The sequence below is a fragment of the Amblyomma americanum genome, chromosome 2 (genome assembly GCF_052857255.1).
Source record: "Amblyomma americanum isolate KBUSLIRL-KWMA chromosome 2, ASM5285725v1, whole genome shotgun sequence".
In the NCBI taxonomy this organism is placed as follows: Eukaryota; Metazoa; Arthropoda; class Arachnida; order Ixodida; family Ixodidae; genus Amblyomma; species Amblyomma americanum.
The window spans coordinates 6,571,631-6,596,288 of NC_135498.1; the positions used below are offsets into that span (position 1 = coordinate 6,571,631).

At 44.2% G+C, this 24,658-nt stretch overlaps 1 protein-coding gene across 6 annotated transcripts in view; it reads left to right on the forward strand.

The window, feature by feature from the left end:
• Window positions 1–20,581, forward strand: part of LOC144120480 (pleckstrin homology domain-containing family G member 5-like) — a 626,877-nt gene extending 606,296 nt beyond the window's left edge. For 5 of the 6 annotated variants that reach the window (XM_077652910.1, XM_077652911.1, XM_077652912.1 and 2 more), the window contains 6 exons: window positions 665–790; window positions 3,310–3,552; window positions 5,179–5,424; window positions 7,161–7,478; window positions 12,528–13,402; window positions 15,170–20,581. In XM_077652910.1, coding sequence (XP_077509036.1) covers window positions 665–790; window positions 3,310–3,552; window positions 5,179–5,424; window positions 7,161–7,478; window positions 12,528–13,402; window positions 15,170–15,179 — 1,818 coding nt within the window. In that variant the 3' untranslated portion in view covers window positions 15,180–20,581. Of the gene's footprint in view, window positions 1–664; window positions 791–3,309; window positions 3,553–5,178; window positions 5,425–7,160; window positions 7,479–12,527; window positions 13,407–15,169 lie in introns of those variants that run through there. The other variant, XM_077652909.1, reaches the window with a different exon arrangement.
• The last annotated feature ends 4,077 nt before the right edge of the window (window positions 20,582–24,658 follow it).

Genomic DNA, 24,658 nt, shown 5'->3' on the forward strand with positions numbered 1-24,658 from the left:
AGCATTGCATGCAGTAAATATTTCCTCCAGCAGAGGCAGATGCTCATCTGGCTTCAAAAATGCAAAGGGGCATCTTGTGCTCAGCCGGTTGGGCAGTTGGTGTCTCGTAAAACGTGCAATAATGGAAATGAAATCAGTAATGAAGCTTTGCTTGGTGCATGTACCAATTTTATTTAGCATACTGTGAAGAATGTTCTAACAAAGTATACCGAGGAGCCAGTTGGTCAGACATGCTGTTTGAATGAAGAACTCAGTGCCCATCCTGTTCTTGCCTTTTCTGTGTCCTGTCTTAATGCAGTGTTTTTCATTTAGAGAGTATTCTAGCAATAGACTTAAGTCTGTTTTGCTTGTCGACAGTTTGTAGTTACGTTTGTTGGTGCAAGGTCTGCAACATCATGTTGAGAAAATAGTATGAATGCAGGATTTGAGAAAGAATGCACACCTTTTCTTATCACTTGTGTTTGCTCTGTTCTCTTAGTATGATTGGTTTTGGCTGCTTGCTGACAAAACATGGGAACAGAATTTTATATAGCAGCTGCCTAGTGAATACCAAATCTTAATTACTCTGCCAAAAATTATAGTTACAAAATTAAGTGTTAGTTCTGGCATATTGCTGTTGGTGAACGACATGGCGACTGCAGTGTGATTGTCTCTTCCTCTCCAGGCACTGAAGGCTCACTGCACGCTGGACCTGACTTGTCCCATGCCAAGTTGTGGTAATCAGCAGAACAGGCAACTCTTGTATGAGACATCGGGCGTCAAGCTCAAGGATGCTGTCAGTTCGAGCAAGGTCAGTGCTTGACTTTGCTTTGGCCTACACGCTTAGTGGCTTTTTCTATCCACTTCACCGCAAGCCATGCTGAAAGTTCTGGCACATTTATATCATTTCTGGAGTCATTGACTCATGCACGGCTACTTTTCGAAGCCTTGAGACACTTGCTGGGTATTTCGAGTGCTGTTGTGGTACAGAAAACTTCCATGAAAGCGATGAAGTGGCTCGTCAATTAATGGTCCACTACTACTTGGGATGTATACCGAGGGGTTATATTGACACCTACTGTGGGCAGGAAAACTAGATGAAATGCAGTAGTTTTAAAATTCCATTTCCTGAAACCTGGCTTTGCTATTAGTTCTCTGTCAGTAGGTGCTAAGCATGCTTCCATGTTCATCATTTTTTTAATTTCAATGTTAAGTTGTCCTGCTGTAAAACTTTGTAAACACTTGCGTGTTTCCTATAAACTTTTACAGTGCTATCCTTTGTGGCAGCGAAGCTGGTGATATAGGAGAAGGTTTCTACATCAGCAACCCGTTAGATTCAAGGTGCTATAAAAGAGACATACAGTGACAGTATTTGGGAATGTGAATTTTTTTAGAGTGATAGGTAATTAAGGTAGTGATTTTGTTGAAATTGCTGTTTACTGCAGGTGATCTTGCATCACTTGCCCTGTGGATGGTTTCTTTGCATTATTCGAACAGGTACACCTGTCAATGAGCACAGAGCACATGTGACTAATGCAGTTGAACCATGATATAATGAAGTTTAATATAACAAAGTTCATGATGCAACAGACTCTTTTCGTTTCATGTTCTTGCTTCCATTGAAATGCACATTTTCTTTTCCTTGATTTAACGAAGTTGTTTCGCACCGCAGTTTCGGTGCAACAAAGTTTTCGCGAGCACAGAAAGCAAATTTGGGCAAATTCCACCACTTTTTAAAGTTAAAAAATTCTTACTTGTAAAAACATGAAGTTTGCTGTTGCTACCAATGAACAAGCATTGGTAGCAGTCGCAACCTATGAACGTCCCATAAAGCTGACACTCTTGAGCAAACATCAGATAAAAATAACTTACTTCATGACCTCACCATGAAGTTATTTGTCTTGTGCAAAGCTTGTACGGTAAGGTTTCTCGTTTTTGAACAGTCCTTTATATAGCTGGCTCCCATCTTGCCTCGCTGCAGTGGCTCAGTGTTTAGGGCGCACGACTGCTGATCCGAGAACGCAGCGGCTGCGTTTTGATGGAGGCGAAACACATGGTGCCCATGCAAGTACTGTGCGACGTCAGTGCAGCCCCAGGTGGTCTAAATTTCCAGGGCCCTTCACTGCAGTGTCCATCAGAGCCGATGTCACTTTGGGACTTGAATGAACCCAATGATACCATCACGCCCGGTCCCGTAAAGTGCAGACACAGTCACCGATCGATAAATCATGTCTGGCGCGTGCGCACACACACGGTTGATGAAACTGTGCACAAAGCAAGCCAAACCAGCCGTGCTATTTTGCGGGAACCTCTTGCTTGCACGTCCCATCCCCTTCAGCCCACGAGAGCATGCGATGGGTAGCATGGTTGCTTGATGCCCTAAGGAACTTCTGTAGCGCCACTTGGTTTCGTATTCGGTGAAGGCACCTGCTTCATGGCAGTCGCTGCAGCAACACACGATGCTCACGATACTTTTTCAGTGGCGGCATTACTTCCAGCTATCTATGAAGATTTCTAGGTATCCGTAATTTACTCAGAAAATACTTTAAGGTAAAGGTAGTATTAATGCACACGCCATGGGGAGTGACTCGGCTCCACAGAAAATTTCGACTAAACTGATATTTTGAGATATGCTATTTCCAGATAACGAAGCTTTACTGAACTGCTCTCACCGCTCGTTTTGCTTGGTGTTTCTTCTAAAATCACTTGTATTATCTTCACGAACACATGTGGGCAAAATAAAGTAGAATGGAAAGGTATTAGGAAGGTGCATTATCACTAGCACCACTGAAAGACAAAAACTTTGGTTCGACGAAGTTTGCGATATAACGAAGTGTTTTTCCAAAAAGTACTACTTCGTTATATCGAGATTCAGCTGTAGTTCGTATTGCTGTATCTTAGTTATTAGAGTTATAAGTTGCTTGCAGTTGTGTTCTTCACTGTTTCTACAAGCATGTTGGCATTGTGAAAGAGTAACCAGGGCTGTTTATTTGGCTCTAAGTTATCTTCCTTGCTTTACTGAATCGGTTTTAACGCACGAACACATTGCAAAACCAGACAGTAAATTAAACTGCTTTAGTAAAATGCAATCTCGAGTTCTTTACAGCAGCATCATGCTTTGGAGGATATTAGCCAGATTTGTTTTGTCTACTTCTGCTCCCTCTCATTTCAGTTTAAATTCTGGAATTGTCAAATATTGATTAAACTTGACACCTTAGTCTAGTTTGTCTGTCATTTGATATGGCTGGAATATGTTCCTGTCTGCACACCCTTAGCGGTACACTGAATTCAGTATTGGCCCATGCATGAGTGACTCCTTGGTGCTTGCAGGTTGATGTCCACTGCTTCCTGTTTACGGATGTGCTGCTTGTGTGCAAATCTCTGAGCAAGAAAGGCGACCGTGTGAAGGTGATCCGGCAGCCTTTCCTCGTTGAGCGGCTGGTGACGTACGAGTTGCGTGACAACAGTGGGCTCATCGTCGTCTACCTCAACGACTTTGGCGTGGCTGCATCCTACTTCCTTCTCTACACAGGCGACCCACGAGGTTTCATGGACCAAATTCGCAAAGCGCAGGTATGTGCAGATCTCCCAGTTTTGTGTAACGGTAGGTGCACATGGCTCTTAATGGGCTCGTGACTACCTGTGGTTGAAAGTTTTGTTATACTGTGGTGGTTTGAAAAATGATTCTTGGAGTGCATTCCCATAAAAATTCTCTGCGAAGACACGGCAGTTGCGGAGTTGCAGTTCTGACGGGGCTTTTCTCAGCATGTTTGCTCCAAGATGGTTTGTCTCATGTGCTGCTAGGGTGACTAGCCTTCACAGAGGAAATTTTTCTCCTCTTCTTTAGGGACAGTTGCAAAGCTACATCAGAAGTCCACCTCATTAGCTCTGCTTGCACCATGGAAGGTGTGCACCGATATCAGACCAGCAATAGATTGAGAATGTGGCTCTGCTCTTGCTCTTTGGAGAGACTGCGTATTTGCAAGTGTGATAAATTTCTGACACAAAAAGAAGTAAGCAGAGAGACAAAGTGAAAATATGACACACTGCAGAGGCCTCAAAGAAGTACAAAATTGCTATACTCTTTCTCCCAATAGGCTTGCAGGGGAGTGGAAACTACAAGCATGAACTGGAAGCTTTCATACATCTCCTGTTCTCATGTGCACTTGTTTGGATGCCATTGCCTCGAACTCATAGCTCTCACTCATTCCATTACCAAGATGCGACGTGGAGTACACAAAAGCTCTATGAAAGTACAAATTTTCGTTGATTTTGAGATTACACCCATTTCATCATTGGTGAAAGAAAGGAACTTGACCATGTTGATAGGGAAATGAGCAGGCTTTGTTTTGAATTTTTAACTCCCTAGCAAACTTGAACGAGCCAGGCTTGTTGTAAGCAGACTACTTTTCAGGCTCATCACAAGTCCAGCTTGTTGTGTGTTTTCTCGTATTCTGTGCCCAATTTAAGGCAAGTACGACTCACTCAAAACAGTTTTTTTGTTTGGTGACAGATGGCAACACCAGTGCTAAATGACCACTTTGCTAGTACTATGTTTTAAAAAATAAATGCTTTAATATTTGATCATACTCACATAATCTATACACTGCCGTTGTCTATGTGAACATTAGTTACCTTAAACTGAAACTCAACACTTGATCACTGAATGTTTATCATATGTTTGTATCATTTGTCAAACGCTTGTCCTTTGCTACTGTGGCATTTAGTATTGGTCAGTGTGTGGTCACATTATGGCAACACGCTTAAGTATCTTATGCATTACTGGCCAATGAAGAAAATTCTGCCAATATAGAAAATTCTGTTCTTAATGCAGAAGTGTGAGAGCCAGTGTGACAGCTGTGAATACATGAAGAAGGAACTAGATAGAATTCCACAGTTCGAAACATATGACCATATTGCAAAAATGGAAAGCTCGAACAAAAGGTTGAAGCATTCCTTCATTTGCAGTAATCATGCTACATCAAGGTGTTCAGCCACAGAGGAATTTTCAGAGATTGCAAACACCAAACTGTCGAATCAGTTAAGAATTAAATAGCAAGACACATTTTATTTGCATCATAAAATTGAAGCCTTAAAGTGTTCGCATTCCTGTGCTTGTGTGGGAATGCTCTGGTATTGCTTTTCACAAGTACCGTGACCACTAGGTTAAAGTTCACCATCGCCTCTTTTCGAGTGCAGGAGCAATACCGGGAGGCCAAGTCACAGGCAACGAGTGAGAAGCCCCAGCTGGGCTACCTGCAAGATCTGGAAGACGAGGATGACTTGGACATACCACGCAGCGCGCTGCTGGTGGCTGCCCGCTCGCCACGCTCGTCTAGCCACTCTAGCCTTGTGCACTCACATAGCGGATCCATAGACATGAGTGACCCGGCCTCCGTGGCCTCCATGGCTGGGCCCTCCGTACCCTGCCCGACACCCCTCTTTGTGAGTACTGGTACTTGGCAGACATTCTTGTAGGTGGGCTTTTATCTAATGTTTTATTTTTTTTCTCTTTTTTTTACTGAATGGTTTGGCTGTTGTACAGGTGTGGCAACCATAGAGTTTCTCGATATTACCTAAAGAGAAAATTGGCACCGCCATCTATACAAGTTTCTTAAAGATCAATTTATCCACGGCAGGAATGCTGGGAAAATGAGGTTATCATATTTAGCTTGGCTAGCGTTGGGCTGATAACAAACAGATTCTACCTCTGAATGGTAGCTACAGTGTGATGGTTTCGTCTGCTCACAGATTAAATTGTTTTAATGGTGTTTTTTTCACTTCAATAAATTTAGTCTAGGTGTAAGGCTAGTATGGAAACTTTCACATCATTTCTTGGAGGTTTGACTGAAGAAGAATCTTATCATGAGTTAAGTTTTTACAGTAGAACCCCACTATAGTAAACTCAAATATAGTAAAGTGAAACTGCGGTCCCATTTTGCCAAAAATGTATAGATGTCTGTACTTTTTTTTTTTCAGTTAAATGAAGATTAAAAAAAAGACTGCTATAGTAAAGAGCTTCTGGCCTTGGTGTAGTACCTCCCGCGGAATGATGACAACGCGGCATGCGCGAGGCTGACATTCAAAGTAAAATGCATGCCACAGGCTTTGAGGTAGCTTCACCGCCAAGATCGGAAGTTGCCAGGAGTTCGTGAGGCAAAGCATGCAGCGTGCATTGAAGAAAAAAAAAAGTAAAGCTGGCTATGAACGCAGAAAGAAGGAGGCGTGGGTCGCTGAGAAAGGAAAGACAGTAAAAATGCAGTGAAGAGTAGGGAAGGGAAGAAAAGGGCAAACATTCTAAGCACAGCAGCACGAAGCACATGCAGCCAGCGGTAAGAAATGGAGGCGCGGCGGCACTGCGTGAGCAGTACAGTCAATGTACAGTTACAGTCAATGTGCTGCTTGCACATGTTGATCTGTTTTTTTTTTTTTCAGGCTTCAGTACATTTTAGTTCAGCTCTTGAAGAATGTCTACCTTCTCCTTTACCGAAAAACGTCATTGGTTGTTTTTAGCATGGGTACCAGTAGAACTCATAGTCAAGCACTTGTCTCCGCACCACGTGAAACTTGGCCAACACTTGAACACACACAATGACGAAAGCACAAGAATGTTAAGAAAAATGGGGCAGCGAGGCCTCATTCACACAACCAAGCCCTAAAATAAAAAACATGGCAGAATTCATGTGGCTTGTTGTCCCTTCATCAGCAGTTCTGTACCCAGCTTCCAATGCTTGATTGATGATGGCAGCTATCAGCACAGACGCACACCATAAACTGAGCACCTCAGTGCAGTTTTTGAAGCTGTTAATCCAGGCAAAGTTGATAAAAATGAGGCGTTTTTACTATGGTTGAACATGTTATTCAGGAAGCTTTGGAAGCATTCTCGCAGAAATTTTTGAAAGTTTCGTAAATCTGTAAAAATTGTTAACATGAGTTTTGTAGTAATGAGAGTTCAAATAGCTCGCTGCAACCCTGATCGCAGTATGGATGTCACGTTGGCTGACTAGCTCCCTGTATGATTCTGAGAGGTTAACTGATAAGGAAAATAAAACCTCGGAAGACTAGTTTTGCCACAAATGGAAGTCCACACTTCTTTAGTATGTCGAGATGTGCTTCAGTGTGGTGTAAAAAAAGAAAGGAAAAGCAGTGGCAAGCAAGAACATTGTGTTTTCATACTGCAGCAGGGCACCTCGGCTGCTGCTGCCACTGGCCAGGGACGAGCTACCAGCTTCGAACTCGGTGAGCTGCGCAATCCCAGCATGACGTGCGATGACCTCGATGAGCAGGGAAGGTCACGCAGCATGGAGACGCGCACACCAGGCCCCGTCTGTGTCACAGTGACGTCACCACGCCCTGAACGGCGAGCTTTTCTCCTCAAGGGGGCTGGCACAAACGCAACATCACCCAACACGCTTACCGTGAGCATTCCTTTCACTCACCAGCCGGAGCTGGAAGAGCCCAAGGAGTACAGGAGCTATCCGACATCCCCAACCATTCAGGTAGGAGCATTTAGTATCAAGCTGCAAAGTACTACTTGTGAAGGTCAAAGGGAAATTTAACTTAATGACCCATAGATCTTTAATCATGCGAGTTGCAAAGCATCTCATTTGTTTCATATTTAAAAATTCAGCATAATGATGAGAAATATTAATCACCAATGAAAATGTGAGAAGGTTTTTGGTTTTAGCTAAACATATTGTGAACATATTGACGCCGCTCTGTGCAAATTGCACCAAAGTGCTCAAACTCACTACTTTTGCAATGAGCGGTGTCATGCACCGGCTATCCAGGCAGACATAACCACAATTGTTGCTGCCCTTTCAAAGTGTTAAGGTCTCTTTAAGCCCTCTTATAAAGATGTGATTGCTACTTGGCATTCATTCCTTATGTCCCGAAATTTGGACTAATAAATGCGAACGTTGCAACGTGGACTTCCGTGGTGTACATTTTATGCCGTATGTATGACCCATCTTTGGTTAGGATGTTTTGGCACGCGTTTTTGAGCCACTGCCCATTTTTCTGTCACTATGGAAACACAAGCATGCACGCACATTGCAATGGAGGCTGATCAAAGTCCACAGGCTTGCGTGTCTTCGGAATCTGCCTTGCATCGACATGATTCCAGCTGGCCGGCTATCATGGCCGGCTATTAGGCCTATCATGAGTCAAACAATCGAAGCTTACATATTATTATGACACAGATGTCATTTGATGAGATCATTCACTTGCGCAGATATATCAATTACTGCATATACGACTCATGACATCTGCCAGAACATCGTGCTGAGCGCTGACAAACAACAGCTTGTGGGAAAAGCCCAGGCTGGCACTACTCTTGTAAAGTCCGTTAGTGAAAATCTCAAAGGCAGCGTGGCCGGTGGTGTAAATGGCTGCAATGCACCCGTCTACTTTAGGCGAAGAGCCATGCTGTTGCGCAGGTTTGGCGGCAAGCTAGTTATGCAGCACTCCTTCTGAATGGGAAGAAATTCATGATCAGTGCGTGCAGCTCGGAGAGTGATTAGTGGTACTGATGAACACGCTGCAATGCTTGTTTGTTTTAAGGGCGGAGGGGGAGGACTACGGAAGGGCAAGGAGCGTTTACTACGTATTAGTAGAGAGGTTTAGCATAGCGCAGTCCTCTACTGCGAGCAGGTTCCTTTAGGTGCCAGCTGCGTGTGCGCAGATGGCATCAAGGGTGCACACACCTAGCACTGTGCAGGCACAGCTGTGTCCTCGTGGAAGCAGATCACAGTAGAGAATCATGCTGTGCTAAATCTCTCTAGTTTCTTGCTCTACTCTGCATTCATCGCAAGAGATTTCCGCCTATCTTGGGTAGCCTCACAGTGAGCTCGGAATGTCTGCGAGTGAGCGCAATTCCAGGCTCACGTGTAAGATTTTTTCCTGATTTGTGTCGCATGCATGTAACATCAATCATTTTTACGTTGTGTGCGAAAACTTCTTGATGCCTATCTACATTCGCAATGAAGACCGTGGCCCCATGGCATGCTCCCGCTCACGGGCTTCTGGCGTCTGCATCTCTGTAGCAACTGAGCATTGTTTTTGGGGACATGCTATCTACAGTAGAATTTCGTTACAACGAACTTCACGGGACCGCCGAATTTAAATCGTTATTTTGAAATATCGTAGTACTGAAAAACCATTATTTTCATGTCAGTAATGCATCACAAGAACTAAAATTACGTACCTTTGCAGCAGATTTACGTGTTGGCAAGTAAATAATAAACGGTAACGCTGGGCACAGTTTAACTACAATTTATTGCTTGAAGAAGTCTGTTATCTTCTTCTGGCGAGTGGACGACAAGCGCTGCAGGACGAACGCCTCCACATCCTCGACCTTCCTATGCACGTCACCGGGGATATCTTTGCAGCGCCCGAGGAATGATCGGGTCTTCTCTAGAAATACTAGGACATCCGAGCCGGAAACAATCTCTTCCTCTTCGTGCGCTGATCCAGTGTCGGCATCGTCTTCGTCGCTACTACACTCTTCTTGCTCACGCACTTGATTCACGATGTCTTCGGTGGTGAGCTCCGCGGATGTAGCCGCCGCGCTGTCGCTACCCACATAATTCGAAAGTCGCTGTCCACATAAGTCGCTGTCCACGGTAGTTGCCCAGCCGCAGACGTTTTCTTGAAGGAGTCAGCTGCAACTCTCGATGTAGTTTTGTGATCTTGTCCCGATCTTTGAGCATCATTGCCATTGTTGACGGTGTAATGTCATGCTCCCTGCACAAGTCCGCTTGCTTTTTTCCAGCAGCTGCGACAGAATTTCCGCTTTTTCTTTAAGCGAAAACTGGCGTCGCTTCTTTTTAACGCGGGGGCCAGGAGAACTCATTGTCAGCAAAGCTAATGCACAACACAGTCATAGCGCCGATAACTTTGCAGATCCTAACGTTCGCTGTCGACATGGTGACACTGCGCTGAATAGGCTTAAGACTACTGCGCAGTATGTGACCACACGCTGGATGGATGATAATGGCCTTACCCTTTGTATCGGGCGGCAGGTTGCGCCGCCTAGCCTATATTCATTCAATGCGACACTCGCATGATGGCAATACCGCTGGGGCTGTATCCGTTGCAACGAGTTCCCCAGCGCATAGCTGCTGCTTCGGATGATGATGACAGGCGTCAGCTTCAGGGATTTGGTACGGAACTGTGTAAGAACGAAGCGTCTTGCGACGAATGCGAGATTAAATTACATACGTTATTCTGAAATATTCGGTAATTTGAAATTCGTAGTACTGAAAGTTTTTTACATTGAAAGTATAGGCATTTTGGCGGGGATTTAAAAAAAATTCGTAAATCTGAAAATTTCATTAATCTGATGTTCGTAGTAACGAGATTTTACTGTATACGATATTCAGTGCCATAACCATATTGCGCAATTTAACATCCACGTCGACCTCATTTGTAGTATAGACCCATGTTCATTATAAACTAGAGCAACTGCATGGAGTTGCTTGTTCTGTTTGTTGTTCGCCATCTATTTCAGTTGTGCAGCATGGTGGCCCTGGCTGTCCGCTATTTGTTTTAAAAATGAACTGCTATACATCACCTAGGGCCAGTGCAGGCTCTGCATGCAAAGTTATCAAAGATGATTCTTGAGCCAGCCAGGGACTGACCAAGACTGGCCTGGCTCACAAGGATATAGAGGCAACTGAGTGTGATTATTTGCTTCTGAGTGAAGCAAACACAAGTGTGCAAGAAAACATGGCAGAACTGGCTGGAAAAACAGAAAAACCCGAGAGGTTTTAATGTGGAAGAAATTTAATGAAGTCTTTTAAAAAGTTTTGTAATGAAAAGTGGAGGGCCACACATTCATGGATTTGAACTCCTGTGCTTGCGAGTATGTGCAAAGTATGTGCTCTTCTAGTAAACACTGTGACGTATTTAGGTGTCTACTCTTAACTTTTCAGCATAAAAATTGGTATGGAATGCCTGTTGGGTGTGACTTGGTGCCAGTAATGGCAGACTTAGTAGTGTAGCACACCTTTGTATCACAACCAAACTCTTATAGCATTGTTTGCTAACTCAAAAGATTTGGAAACAGTTGTTCAAAAAGGTAACAAGTTCTCTTTGAGGAAAGGTTCGTTCAGGAAATCAAAGAGATACACAAAGTTACTAAGGCACTGGTACTTTTCCACATAGTCACCATGGTTGTTGAAACATCTGTTTTATTGGAAAAACAATCTGTTGACATTCGCAGGGGCCAGTTAACAACAGTCTCCTTTAGCTTCGGCATTGATTATGAAGTGGCAACTGGCCAAGTGCTTCTTGAATGGTCCAAAGAAATGAGAATCGCTTGGTGCGAGATCCAGGCTGTATGGAAGATGTTCTAATACAGTCCATCAGAAATGCTATGCCAGATCGTGTAAACGAGGCCACATGTGGTTGGGCATTGTCGTACAACAACACGGTATCTTTCGAAAGCAATTCCGGTCAATTCCTCCAAATCCCCGTCTGCAACCGTTCCAATGTGGCACAATAAATGGAAGCATTCACGGTCTCTCTGTGGGCAGGGAAATCAACCAGTGAATGTCGTAGTTTCTTATGGGGTAACTTCTTATGGGGTGGAGACGAGGGTTGTCTTCGCCTTGGATGTCACATTATGCACAGATGTTTCATCCCCTGTAACGACACCTTCACCTGAAACAGCATTAAATGCTGGAGAGACAACCCCACTCGCTTGGCTTTATCCTCGTCTGGAGTTGCCGCGGTACTAAACGAGAACAAGTCTTCCGGGAGCCCAATGTGTTATTCATGATATCCACTACACTGCCAATAAAGATGTTTGTGTGCAGTCTGCCTTACATTTATGCAACAGTCAGCTTGAATCAACTCTTCGACACAGCACACGTCATTTTAGGTCGACCTTTGCTCATCGCGCACATCTGTTCTGCCTTTGTAAAGTTCCTGTCTCCAAAACCACACCTGTTTTCCTGACATTATGCTAAACTTCCACTAGTTGGCAGTGAATCGCAGCTAGGGAAGTTTTCTTTCAACACAAAAACCTTATTACGCTTCACACTTCAGTCGCTGACCATGTATCTGTCAATGCCTCCAACTTGTAACTGTACTTCAAAGCACATCGGCACAGCTGCCTCCATCTACTGGCAGCATTTGAAAGCTTTGATCGTCTTGTCTACTTAGACATGAGCTTTAGTTCGCACGGGATATTTATTCACCTGTGAGAGCTCTTACCTAAGTTATTGAACCACCCTAAAAACTGCATTACCCAGAGTGCTTCTAAATCAATGTCTTATTGTTCCACAGTGCTCTAGATTGGAAATTTTAGTGCTCGAAAAGTAGTTTCAAATTACATTTTACCGGTGGCATCACTGTGAGTATTCAGAGTTGTGATGGTCCTTGTAGAGTTCAGCACATGTGAAATGCAGCTGTGGACATCCGATAGCTTCCATAGTCATAGTAGCAAAAAAGTGTAATTTTTTGTCTAGTTTAGGAAATGATATCGCAAGTGTGTAGGTGCCTTTCTTTTGGGTGGTTCAGTTAGAGTGCTGCTGTCTTTCCAGGTCCCAGTCATGTCACCACTGCATCCAAAGAGCCTCTCACCCACATCACGCTTTGCTGCTGGACTGCCCCAGCCCTTCCTGGGCTACAACCCAAGCGGAGCAAACAAGCCGCCGCTGCTGAAGACCAAAAACGTGTCTGGCCTGGTAACCCACAGTGCTCTTCCCAGCGAGGGCCCCAGTCCTGTGCACAGCCTCGAGGGCCCCAAACCCCCTGAAGAAGCAGCCACTGGCAGCCCGCCCGACTCGGAAGACGAAAGCGGCCGCAAGCGAAACTCTCGGCGAACGGGCCGCCCAGAACGGAGGCACCACACAGCCGACTCCTTTGAGCACCTCAAAAACCAGAGGGATCCGTCAATCCACAAACGACTTTCGTGGAACTGTGGACAGCAGCATGATTCGTCGTCTGGTGCAGCGGGCGTGGCCAACCGCTTGGCACAGCACTCATCGGATGCGTTCCTCAAGAACAAGCATGTGGCAAAGTGTCTCAGCAGTGAGTCAGTGTACAGTTCTAGCGGTGTGAGCAGCACAGGGTCCCTCCTGTTCAGCAGTGCAGGCAGTGGGGATGCCTGTGACTGCTGCTGCGATCCCGTTGCTGCACCTACAGATGAACAGAAACGGCTTGCCAATGGTGGAGACGATGATGTTGAAGAAGATGAATCATCATCTGCAGCAGAAGGTCGTCGGCTGAAAACTCTAGGTGCACCGGGAGAGTGCATCAAGATTGATGTGAGCGAGGTGAAGGATGGCATCTCATCAGTGCAGATCGTGGGTGCTGAGGGTGTGGCTGTGGCTCCTGGAAAGCCAGGCAAGCCGTCCCGTTCGGACCTGCAGAAGATGAAGGAGTTCCTCCTCAACAGCCGCTCAGTCGAGGCCTCGTGAGTATTGTCTCAGTTGGTTCTCTTTTTTGTCACATGCTAAGCTGGTTGTGCCTGCCGACAACTGAAGATGTTGAACACCATTGAGTAGACTCAGTTTTTTGCTTTAAGCCCAGTTTAAGTCATGTCAAGCCAGGGGTGCAGTTGTCTTATCACACCCAGCCTCTGTACCAGGAAGCAACTCGGGGCAGGCAATTAGTTGGCCAAAACTTTTGTAATGTTTCTTCACTGCGTGTTTACTCAGAAGGCAGAGCTGAACATTGCATTGCAGCTACCTGCAGCATAGTTGGTTCCTTGATGTTGCATTGTCAATGGACAGTGCTATTAGCGTTAATTAAATTACTTGCTTTAATTTTTGACGTCACAAAAATGCGGCGTGTCTGCATTGATGGCTCTCTTCACCAGGCTTGCGAGCCTGGTGACATCTGCTACCACCCTATTTTGAAGGGAATCCTCTTTCTATCCATCCGTACGAGCCGCTTGAAGTGCAATGGGGATTCCATGACTATGGTGTTCTGCTGCTAGGCACAAGGTTGCAGGTTCAGTCCTGGCCATGACAGCTGCAGTTTGACAGTGATGAAATGCAAGAACACTTGTGTGCAAAGCTTTTGATGGACTATGAAATGGATTTGGAGTTGCTGGTAATTGTGTTTATTCTGTAAAACGAATGCTTTGAGCAGTCTCACACTAAGTATGAGTCCTTGGAACAGGGCTGGTGATTCAGTATTACTTTTTGAAAACAGTGCTTTTTAAAATTTGAGTGCTGATTGATGTGTACATAGTGATGGTTCTTGGAACTGTTTTTCTAAACGATATTCATCACGCCTGTGTTGATGTCATGGTGAGTGACAGGGAGCCCAGTGCTGCCATTCGCTGCTAGCATGATGCCATGGCCACACTTCCAGTAGAGCGACAGTCATCTCCTCTGCCAAACAGCTCAATCTTCCATAGCTTTGCAGTCGTCTCTGTGGCGGCCAGATGCGGCTGGACTGAAAGGGCGGGGAAATGATGCCCTTGTGCCGCCGCCTGTAGTTGGTCTGTGCGCTGGGCGACGAGTCGTTGCTGCCGTCGCCGGCGTTTAGCAGCCGGTTTCCATGCACGGCATACTTGCAGGGTCAGAAGCCTATTGTGGTAATCGCTTGTAGAAGTCGTGCCTCAAGATCTGGATCTATGACGTGCTCGCAATGACAGCGGTGAAACGTATGCAGGCGATTGCGCCGACAGGCAGGTAATGCAGGTGGCGTCACCGGAAATGAACAAACCAAGTGGTGACACATGACATTTTCAGGGCAGGGTGTAGTATCAACCTGTTTTTGCTGTTTTTTTGGGCGAGTTGGAATTTATGAGATGAGGGGGGAGGGATGGGCTGAGAGGAGCGGCGTTTTCAGTCGCTGATATTTTCGATGTTACGGAAGCTAGCTCAAAAATTTTTGCTGTGGGGTGACCAGTGATAGAATACTCATCACTTGTCTGCTTTACTTAACCTCTGTAAATATCATTTCCTAGTGTCTAAGAACCTCTGGTGCAGCCTTTTCTGTAGCTTGCCTTTTTGGCCTTGGTGCCTAAATGTTTATGGTTTTACTGAAATTTGTGGTGTGTTATTTTTATGCTGGACCAGGAATTGAAGTTTCCCCACTTCTTTTGTTCCTTGCTTTGTGACGGAGGGCTGCACAGTGATTCCTTCTAATGTCACAGTGCACATTGTGCAGCATTCAAAACTTTTCCTTTATAAATGTTTTGCCATTGTTTTCTCTCTTCTTCCTTTAGTGAGGTATGACAACGCCAATAGTCACTGTGAGGACATGGCACAGACGAGGAACAGCGGGGGAGCTACCCTGTCATGGTTCTTGGCTCGGCCACAACAGCCATTGTGTACAGCCTTCTGTATGTTTCTCAAACTCTTTTGCCGGCGAGAGAGGGCATTTGCTTCCAGAGTCCTACAGGGAGTCCAGGAAGAGCAACTTGCTGGCTTTTGTCCAGATACATATCTCCTGCAGTGTGTGGAAGTACTGTCTTTGTGACGATACGATTGAATGACCACATTGTACCATTCTATTTCGTAAAAATTTTTTGGAAATGACTTGGGCTTTGGCTCCTGCTCTGTCCTTGATGTAAGGTACAGTCTAGCGTTTGGATAGTGTTGTAGCCCCACTGTGAAGTTGTGACATTGCCCCCCCCCAACAAGCTTTGCCGTGTTTGTACTTGGCCTTTTAACAAGGCTCCTATACTGGCTGTTCCATTGGTGTAGTACCTGGTTCGTCATGACACCTACCACACTATGCAGAAGGCAGTTTTTTTTTACCCGGTGCATAACTTGTTTTCAGAACTTGGAAGAGAATTTAAAAGGGGCGGGCACTGTAAAGCCAGACATTTAATGATGCTTTTATTTATTAATCTTTTTGAGAAAGAGATATGTGCTCCTTAACCTAAACAAAATGCCTGTCAAGACAATTTTAATCACTTTGTTTTTTTGAAACTCTGAGTTGCTTGAAAGTATCATTTGCATGCTCAGAGCTGCTCACATAATGACTTTTCTGAAGTTGGGTTCATGTTGGTTATGTGGGCAGTTTTTATTTTTAACTGGTTTTAAAGCCTCTGAGCACCGCACAAATTTTAGCATTTGCTGTCACTTTTCAAACTAATTTTGGTATGCAGGCTTTCTGGTGCTTTCGAAGGAGTGCTATGCTACTGAAGCACTCGTGGCGTTGTTATTGTTTCCTTCCCCTATAATTTGACTTGTCAATCTAAGGTAGATGGTGCTTAAGCAAGTGCTCCTGTATTTCATAGGTACCTCCGACATTCTATGCAGTGAGCACCAGCACACAACATTCAATTCACATTCTGTTTCTGGTAATACACCAGCAGAAGTTTTCTGCCTGCACAGCCTGCTGATACCATTCTTATTTTAAGGTTCAATATTCTTTTTTCCCTAAAGGCAAATTGGTATTTTTCTCTTTTTTTTTTCAGATGTTAAAGATGCGTTGAGTGCCAAACAGTTATGAGCAACACTGTTCCTTCCGTGTGACCGCTTGGCAGTTTAATTAATGACTGCCGTGAGATTCACATTGTACACAACTCTCCAAGACTACGCTTCTCTTGCATCTCTAAGCAGTGCAATCATACTCGGCTGAAGCTGTTCTTGCTTAGGCCTTAACATGGTGCGAGACCTGTGTAAAAACACACTTGTAAGGTTATAATGCAAGATGCACATACTGTGCTACAGTTAGAGTCAAAAGGACAGCACACCTTTCGCTCTCTTCTCTGCACTCCTCTCTCTGACAAGCTGTGATACAGGTCATTAAACTATTTGTAGATGCACTGACAATAGACCGGTTTTCGTCATGTTCCAGCGTGAACATGTTGCTGTATTGCATGTAAATGTGAAGAGTAGGGCGCTGCAAGTGTATTTTGCTGTTGCAGCCGCTGCTGCTGGCTTTTTATTGTATAGATGCCACTATCACTTTTACACTGTAAAACATCTAGTGTTTCGTAGTCCTGTAGTCTAGTGACCTGTCCTTCTTCGTAGTCGTTCTTGAACTTGTTACTATGAACAAAGGTTCTTAAAGCACTTGACTGTGTACAAATTAGAGATCTTTGCCCCTTCAGCTGACTTTCACTCTGAGGTCAGCTCCTACAGCATGCACCATTTAGCCTCTGTGAAGAAGAGACACATTCGACGTTGCGGTCCTCTTGACTTTTGGCTAGAGTTAGCTTGAGTTAACGTCCTGTGCTTTCTGTGCAACCTCTTGCTCTGCAAGTGTTCATTTGGCTCCGTTTTGAGTCCAGTTGAGAATTTACTTTTTGGCACTTGGTTTAGCAGTGGAGATTCTGTCTGACAGAATGCGCTGAATAAACTGCAAACAAGCTTCTGTCATTTAAAGCAAATATTTGGATGCTGCATTGTCAAAACCACAGCATTTGATTTGCATTCATAAAAGATATCAATGGCACTGTCTTAATTTACTGAAAGCTACAAAGCCTACTAAACACACCCTAAAAACAGATGCCAGGTTGAGAGCCGAGCAAATCATTAGATTTTATGTGCTGCTTGTTTTGTTCAAAATTTAATTTAGAGGCATTGGCTATTTAAATGCCCTTTTATGGACTATTGTCCTGTCAAGTCGTAAACTGCTTGTTTTCTTCTTTGCATTGTGTTATTTATTAGCTCTTATATGACATCTGAGTTGTGTTGTCGTTTCTTTTTAAATATGAGTCACCTCAATGCTGAAGTGTTGCTGTCACCCCTGTGCTCCCTTTTCTCAACACATAGCTCAAGACGCATAGTGTCATCCCTGGGTAGACATTGTTCAGGCACAGTAGCACGACTACTCGTAGAATGCACTGACACCTGGATAAGTGTCATCGTATTGATCACATTGTTTTTTGACCCTGAGTGTTATCGGCCTGACATTCAGGGAGTTGTTTGTGTGCAAGAGATGTGTTGGCTGTGGCATGAAAGAGGGTTGGCGGACGAGGCTCACAAAAACCTGCGGTGTTTCTTAATTTGTTTCCAACTCAACTTTTTGTGTTCGATTACATTTCATTTTCTATAGAGTGAAGTTGTTCTTTTGCCATGTTGAACGAATTAGGGTTGCTCATTGTGCAAACTAACCAGACAAGTAGTCCGTCAGAGGGGGCTCTTCTGAAATGCTCGGAATTAAAATATATTACTCAGAGTGAATGTGCATTGTGCTTGCATTACTCTTCTGTGGTCTTTAGACTTGTCTTTATCGTATACAAGGCTTAATCCTCAAGCCTTGCCTTGTGGTCATCTCGCCCAGCCCACGAAAGCAGGCCTCGTGTTGTCTGAAGCAAAATTCTGAGCTGTAGCAGATCAACATGTCTTTCATGTCGCAGCCAATGCAGCTGCTCTTGCCAGTGCATGCTTTAGTGCTGAAGGTGGTCAGCAAGGTGAGCAGTAGAAAATGTTGTCGTGTTGCTTTGTACATTGCTCATCTGCTGCTGTTTTCTTCTTCGAGCTGTTAGTTACTTCAAATGCCTTTTCCCTTTGCTGTTACTTGAGAGGCTGCCATACATGTATTTGTACTCACACTGCTGTGTGTATCCTGTCATGGCCAGGTTGGCTTTATGTCCTCAGTTGCCAGCACACTTAACTTGAATCCACGGCAGAGAATTATTGCATGTTGATATCTAACTTCTTTTTTCATGTGGGGGAGAATTCTTCAGCGAAGGTACCAAACCTGTACAATCTGCACACACTATGGTCTCACGCACTCCCATTCCCTCTCATCTACTAGTTCGTTAGTCCTGTGTGCTTTCCATTGTCGAAATGCATTGTTGCTATTGCTCACTCTCGCTAGATAGGTTCAATACAACTGATGCTTAGACAGGCTGAGAATTGCATAGCTTTTAGTATGACGCAGAAGCTTTCCAGCTGCTGTAACCATGCATATCTAGAAAACCAACCTTGTTGAATCCTTGAGAGTGTAGATGGAGGTAAGCAACAACTCATTTGCATGATTCGACACATGCCTCTTTTTTTTCTTGACTGACCTCTTCTTCACCTGTGCTGCACGGTACTAGTAAGACTGAGCAGAGGCACTCGTGTCATGCACCAGTTTACCCTTTCTTGTGTTCTTTCGAAATTTCTCTCAGCACTTCGTCTTTCTGTCATCTTTTCCAATGACATATGTTATGTCTGTTGATTGCAGTGGATCTGAGCTTTATATTGTACACCAATGAAACAAAATCCTAAGGTCCTTAACGGTGGTGTTCAGCAACTAAGCCATGTGGCACCATTTTGCTGACAGTGTAATATTTGCATGACGGCGATGTGTTAGGGCACTAGTAAGTGTAAAAGCCAAGCAAGGCATATAAACGTGGCTCTCTTTAAATCTGTCAATGATCTTTTGCTATTTTGATGACTGCAAGGTCAGTTTTTCATGGGTACATTTTTCTGTGATGAAGAGCACTGAACTCCTTTTGCAAGTTGGCCTCCAGTAACTGTAACTCTTGCTTGCTCAAGACAGCAACATCGTTAGTCTCATTTCTTGTCTATATAAGTAGCTTTTTATTGTAGCACAGGGGTGAACAATCAGCATTGTTTTTTTTTCTGCCAAACCATGTTATTTTCTGATACACATTCTCTATGTTCTAAATTTACGATGCAACTCGAGCATTTGGGACTCTGAATGCACAAGTGTGCAGCCACACTGAAAAAAGGAGCAGTCTTGAAAAAAAAAAAACGCTCATTTACTTATGAATTAACAGTGGTAGTTAAATGTAGAACACTTTTTATGTAGAATATTGTCTATACAGATAGCTTAACCTGTGTAGGTGGCCTCATTGCCACCTAAAAACGTGCAGTGTAGTTGAAAGTCTATGTACAAGAGCATTGAAGCTTGCTTGCTTGAGGGAAAGCGCTTTACTGATTGGGTCCAGAACTTGGCACTGTCAGATGAAGGCAGAAAGGGCACTCCATCCTGCCACTGTAGTCAATTTCTTTACCCTGCATAAGAGTACTACACAGAAGTAAAAGGACCATTTGCTGCGATGGCAGGGTTGAAACCTCACATGGTTCATTGATGTTCCATGTTCTTGTTTTTCACTGTTCTTTTTTTTTCTTTTTTAGCATTCAGAGACCTATATTCTGCAACAACCTCAGATGCTGTGTGAATAGCATGTCCCAACGCCCATGTGTACATAGCCTTATAAATATGAAAGTGTTTTGCGTTCCTTTCGCATGTCAACAAGTGGTGATGACTTGTCTGTTTGTACTGTCTTGAGGAGGTAAGAACAGACTTGTTTTGTTTTTTCCTGCGACCCTGGTCGCCCAAGTGTACAGCATGATTAGAATAGATAGATATTTTATTTTCGTGCGAATCATAATTTTTTATCATAATTTATTGCTGTGTGTAATTAATAATGTGTAGATGGTACGTATCAGGAGAAATATATGTTCACCGTATATAGGGTTGTCTTGGAACAGGTCAACCATGCTGCTGTAGCAGCGTAAGAAGTCGACAGGCTTGAGATATATATGTAAATGTATGGCGCTACACATGTATATTGGTAAAGAAAGGAAAAATCTCTGTGTGGCGCTTTTCCTTGCGTGTATTCACTTGAGATTTGCACCGGGCGCTGATCTCGGAGCACACATAATCTTGGTTGAACTGTTAGTACAAAAAAAAAACTATAAATAAAGCTGTTTTGCCTAAACCTCTTGCCTTTTCATTTGTGTGCTGTAGCAGGTGCAGGACATCCCTCAGTCAGATAGCACAATTTGTTGAGGGACAATGTTGCATGAGCTGTACGACACTTATAGTGCACTAGAATGACACCCATTCATTGTGGTCATATGTCATTTTGGCCTTTGCTCTGAAAATTCATGTTTCCAGAGCTCACTCTTTGTAACTTAAACACAAAGATGACCATAAATTTCTTCGAATTAGGCAAAGTTCGAATTAAGAAGAGTTGTTTTTTGACACACATTGTTAAAAGGTCTGAGATGTCAGATCAAATTACGGCTACATATGGCGTTCTGGTTTTTCTGTGAGTCCATCACCCTCGCTGCCATCTCACTGTGCAAGAATGCCAGTTTGGTTTAGAAAGTTGGGTGAAAGGTTGTCACTCTCTTTCAAATCAGGTTTGAAAAAATGCCAGTGACCAGTGCCTATCCACATCCATTTTATTTCGCTTGTACTCTCTATATCTTCTTTAAGAAATATCATTCATGCTTTTTTTTTCCGTTTGCAAGAGTAACTCTTACTCCTGATCTCATTCTGAGGATAAATTGTCTGATCATGGCATATATGTTCTTGCTCTCAAATCAGGTGAATATCAGCTAGCGAAAGTAAAAACTCTAACCTTCCAATTCTTTACTGGCGTATGGCCGCAGTGCTACAGTAAATACTTATCACAGACTGCAGTTCTTGCCTGTAATGGTCAAATTTGCAACTCACTGATAGTTTGTAACAGGCCATAATTCTAACAAAAGTTATCAGGACACTAGCCCTAAGCACTGCTCTTCTTTGCAGCCATAAATAATATTTCATGGTCTCTGTACTCTTACAGGCTCAAATGCATTCAGGTAGATATGTAACTAGCAAACCCCAGAGACTCTTCCTGCCCAATCTTCCAGCTAATAGCTAACACCTTTTATGCTTCGGTGCATGAGCAGAATCAGATGAGTGGGTCTGCCAATGTGAATTTTTTATCCGTGAGTGAGTGTCATTGGAGAATGCCCGCTTGCTGTTGTTTTCAGGAACACCCTGTTTTTCTTCATCTAGGAAACTAATGGGACATGTTTCTTCATCTCGACATGACTTGCATGTGTCACATTAGCACCAAACATTCTGAGTGCATCCTTGCATGGTTCAGTTATGTCACCGTAAGCACGACGTTCTGTGAAAGTCAAAGATGTCCCGGTATGTATGCTGTTGGACGCCGTGAGGATGAAGATGTCTCACTCATTCTCGCAGGACAACTTTGTGGCATTGAAGGAAATCAAGTCAGCTTTTAACTGGAACAAATTTATCTACTACAGCTTTATATGGAATCATTCTGACGCAGAAAATTTTGTCTTCGGATGCCTCAAAATGTATACCAAGTGTTTTAGGAAAGCCCGCCACTAATTTTTTAAAAGTAGGGTTTCTGAGGTAAAGAGAAGCTTTGTGCGGAGTAGTAATACCAGTGTAGGTGGGTGTCAAAAAAAGCAGATGAATCATGTTAACTATATATAGTAAAGCAATTGAATAAGTTCTAATTGTTAACTTTTGATCGATTACTGATAGGTATCTGATTGCAATTAGAGATTTGTGAAGCATGCACCCCATGGTGACGACTATGTAATTGGGTGCCAGTGGTGCCTTGACACAACCATGGAAGTGTCAAGGCTCTGCACGACGTGTTCACGGCAGTTTATGACAGTTTTCAAAATGCTCCCTGTATACCTCAAAGGGAAAAACAAACAAAATTGGGCGTCATCGCAAAGGTAAGCTGCTAAAAACTCGGCTTGTCTCGCACATTATTTGTGAGGATCGTAAGAAATATTCTGTGTGGGTCTTAAAAATATTGCAGCACTTTGCCTGCATCTCAGTGAAACAACAAAAATTGAGGTCGTAAACCATTTTACTATGAGCTTCATTCTTGCTGAAATGCTAAAAAACAAAAAAAATGGTGTGACGTATAATGGGCGCACACAGGTTGTTCAGTAGCGGCTGAAGTCACCGTCATTCCCGACCACGGCAAACATGCGTCTTGGCAGGGAGTCGTAGAGTGCTGGCACAAGGTGCACAAGGTCGCTGTCGGCCTTCAGCTCTTCCCACTGTCTGCTGGTGGCCTCCCACAACTCATCAGGAGTAGCGGTATGGAGGCCCATTTTTGACATGTTGGCTTTTAAAATGCCCCAAACATTTTCAGTAATGTTCATATCTGCGCCCTTGGGCAGCCAATCTAGCGTCCTTGCTCCGAGGTTCTCGAGGTGTGCGGTCACTGCGTGCGCCGTGTGTATCGGAGAAAGATCATGCTGTAGCAGGAAATCCCCGCCTCTTTGGGGTCCATCCAGCACGTGAGGAAGGAGCTGGTGGTCAATGATGGCAATATGTGTTGGGGAGCAGAGCCGACCATCAATGCGGTGAAGAGGCCCGAGGCCATCCTTCGTGATGACCCCCCACACGTTCACAGATGTTCGGCCACTTGCCTTGACGTCGTGGACGTAACGGGGATCATACTTAAAAAAAAGCAGTATTTAATGCGAATTAATGACAGTGGGTAGCAAAATAATATTGTGTATAAGAAAACAAGTCACGAGACAATTAAAAGACAAAAGTTATTGATTTACCTGTTTGCGACTGGCCGGTAACTTTTCGTTTCTGGTCCCACTGAGTGCAGAAGGTGCTCTCATCTGTAAACGCAACGTTTCGCCAATCGTCAACAGTCCATTGGAGATGCTCTTGAGCAAAGGCTAGCCTTTTTGCCCTGGCACTGTCGGAAAGCAGGGGCTTCTGTGCAGCTGTCCTGTTTCTGATTCATGCTTCTCTTAGCCGTTGCCTAATTAATTAATCTGACACATTAAGGCTGAGGGCAGCCCTTATTTCACCCGCTGTGATGAATGGGTTGTCACTAGCGCAGGCAACAATCTGCAAGTCTTCTTCTTCGCTTGTTTTTCTGGTGAGACAGCAAGGAGCATCTCCAATTCGTTCTTCGTCCCGGTAGGCACGTATGGTTCGGCCACTGAAGCTGGAGCCACTCCAGTTTATTTAGCAATTTCCTTCTGCGATGAGCCGCCTTTTGACATTCCTATAATTCGAACTTTCTTCGTTTGAGGTATACGAGGCGGCATTTTGGTAGCAGTTAGAAGCTCCTGCGAGCACAGCCTGTAGGGCAGCTTCACTGAAGTTGCACAGCAGTCTTATAGCTTCACAATTTCTTTCTCTATGGCTTCACCTACGCTCGTGAGCATAAATAACGCAGTGTGTTGACAACTGCCCCCTTTTTTTATATACATGAAGAAAGCTTTTACGTCAGGAAGTAACAAACGAACTATGCATGTTCTTTGATTTTTCGCGTGATTGAGCGTGTTCGGTCTATCTTTATATTTTATTTCCTTGCTTGGTTGCTACGGCGCTGATCTTCGAAATTTAAAATGCGAGCAAAACCATTCGCCTACTCACGCTGCCTATTGCGATAATTGATGAGCCTAGCAGACGATGTGCCCAGCTGAGCGCGCTTTGTCGGCATGCGCTTAGCCTCAGACTGTTTCCAGCCTCGCCCCGTCATACGACGCTGACGCACGGAAAAGTCCCGCTCGCGCACGCCAGTTAAAGATTTGGGCGCCTGTGTGTGACGATCTCGCATTACGAGCGTACATAGCAGTAAAGCCACAATTTATGAGCTTGGAAGCACACAATACTGGGGTGCATGCAGCAGCCTACAGGTCCTTCATTAGAGAAAGACCCTAGTTTCTCCCATAGAAACATGGCACCTTTCTTTTCAACGGCAACTGCTACGCGTAGCGCGAGAGTTACAAACTGCAACTGCGAAATTATTCTAACGGTTGTTGAAGTACTCGGAAAGCCGGAACGGCTTGGTCTAAGACGGCACAAGAAGAGGACCGACAACTGGTCGTAGAGCACCTCGTCCGCATGCGAGTCGGTGTTTCAACATATTCCTGTGGAGCGACATATCTCAGCGGAATGCGACCTTCATGCAACAGCGGTTCCCGTAACGTGACGGACATCGGGACACCGGTTCCGACTATCGGCAAAAGCTTTCGTGAAGGACCAACCGCTACCC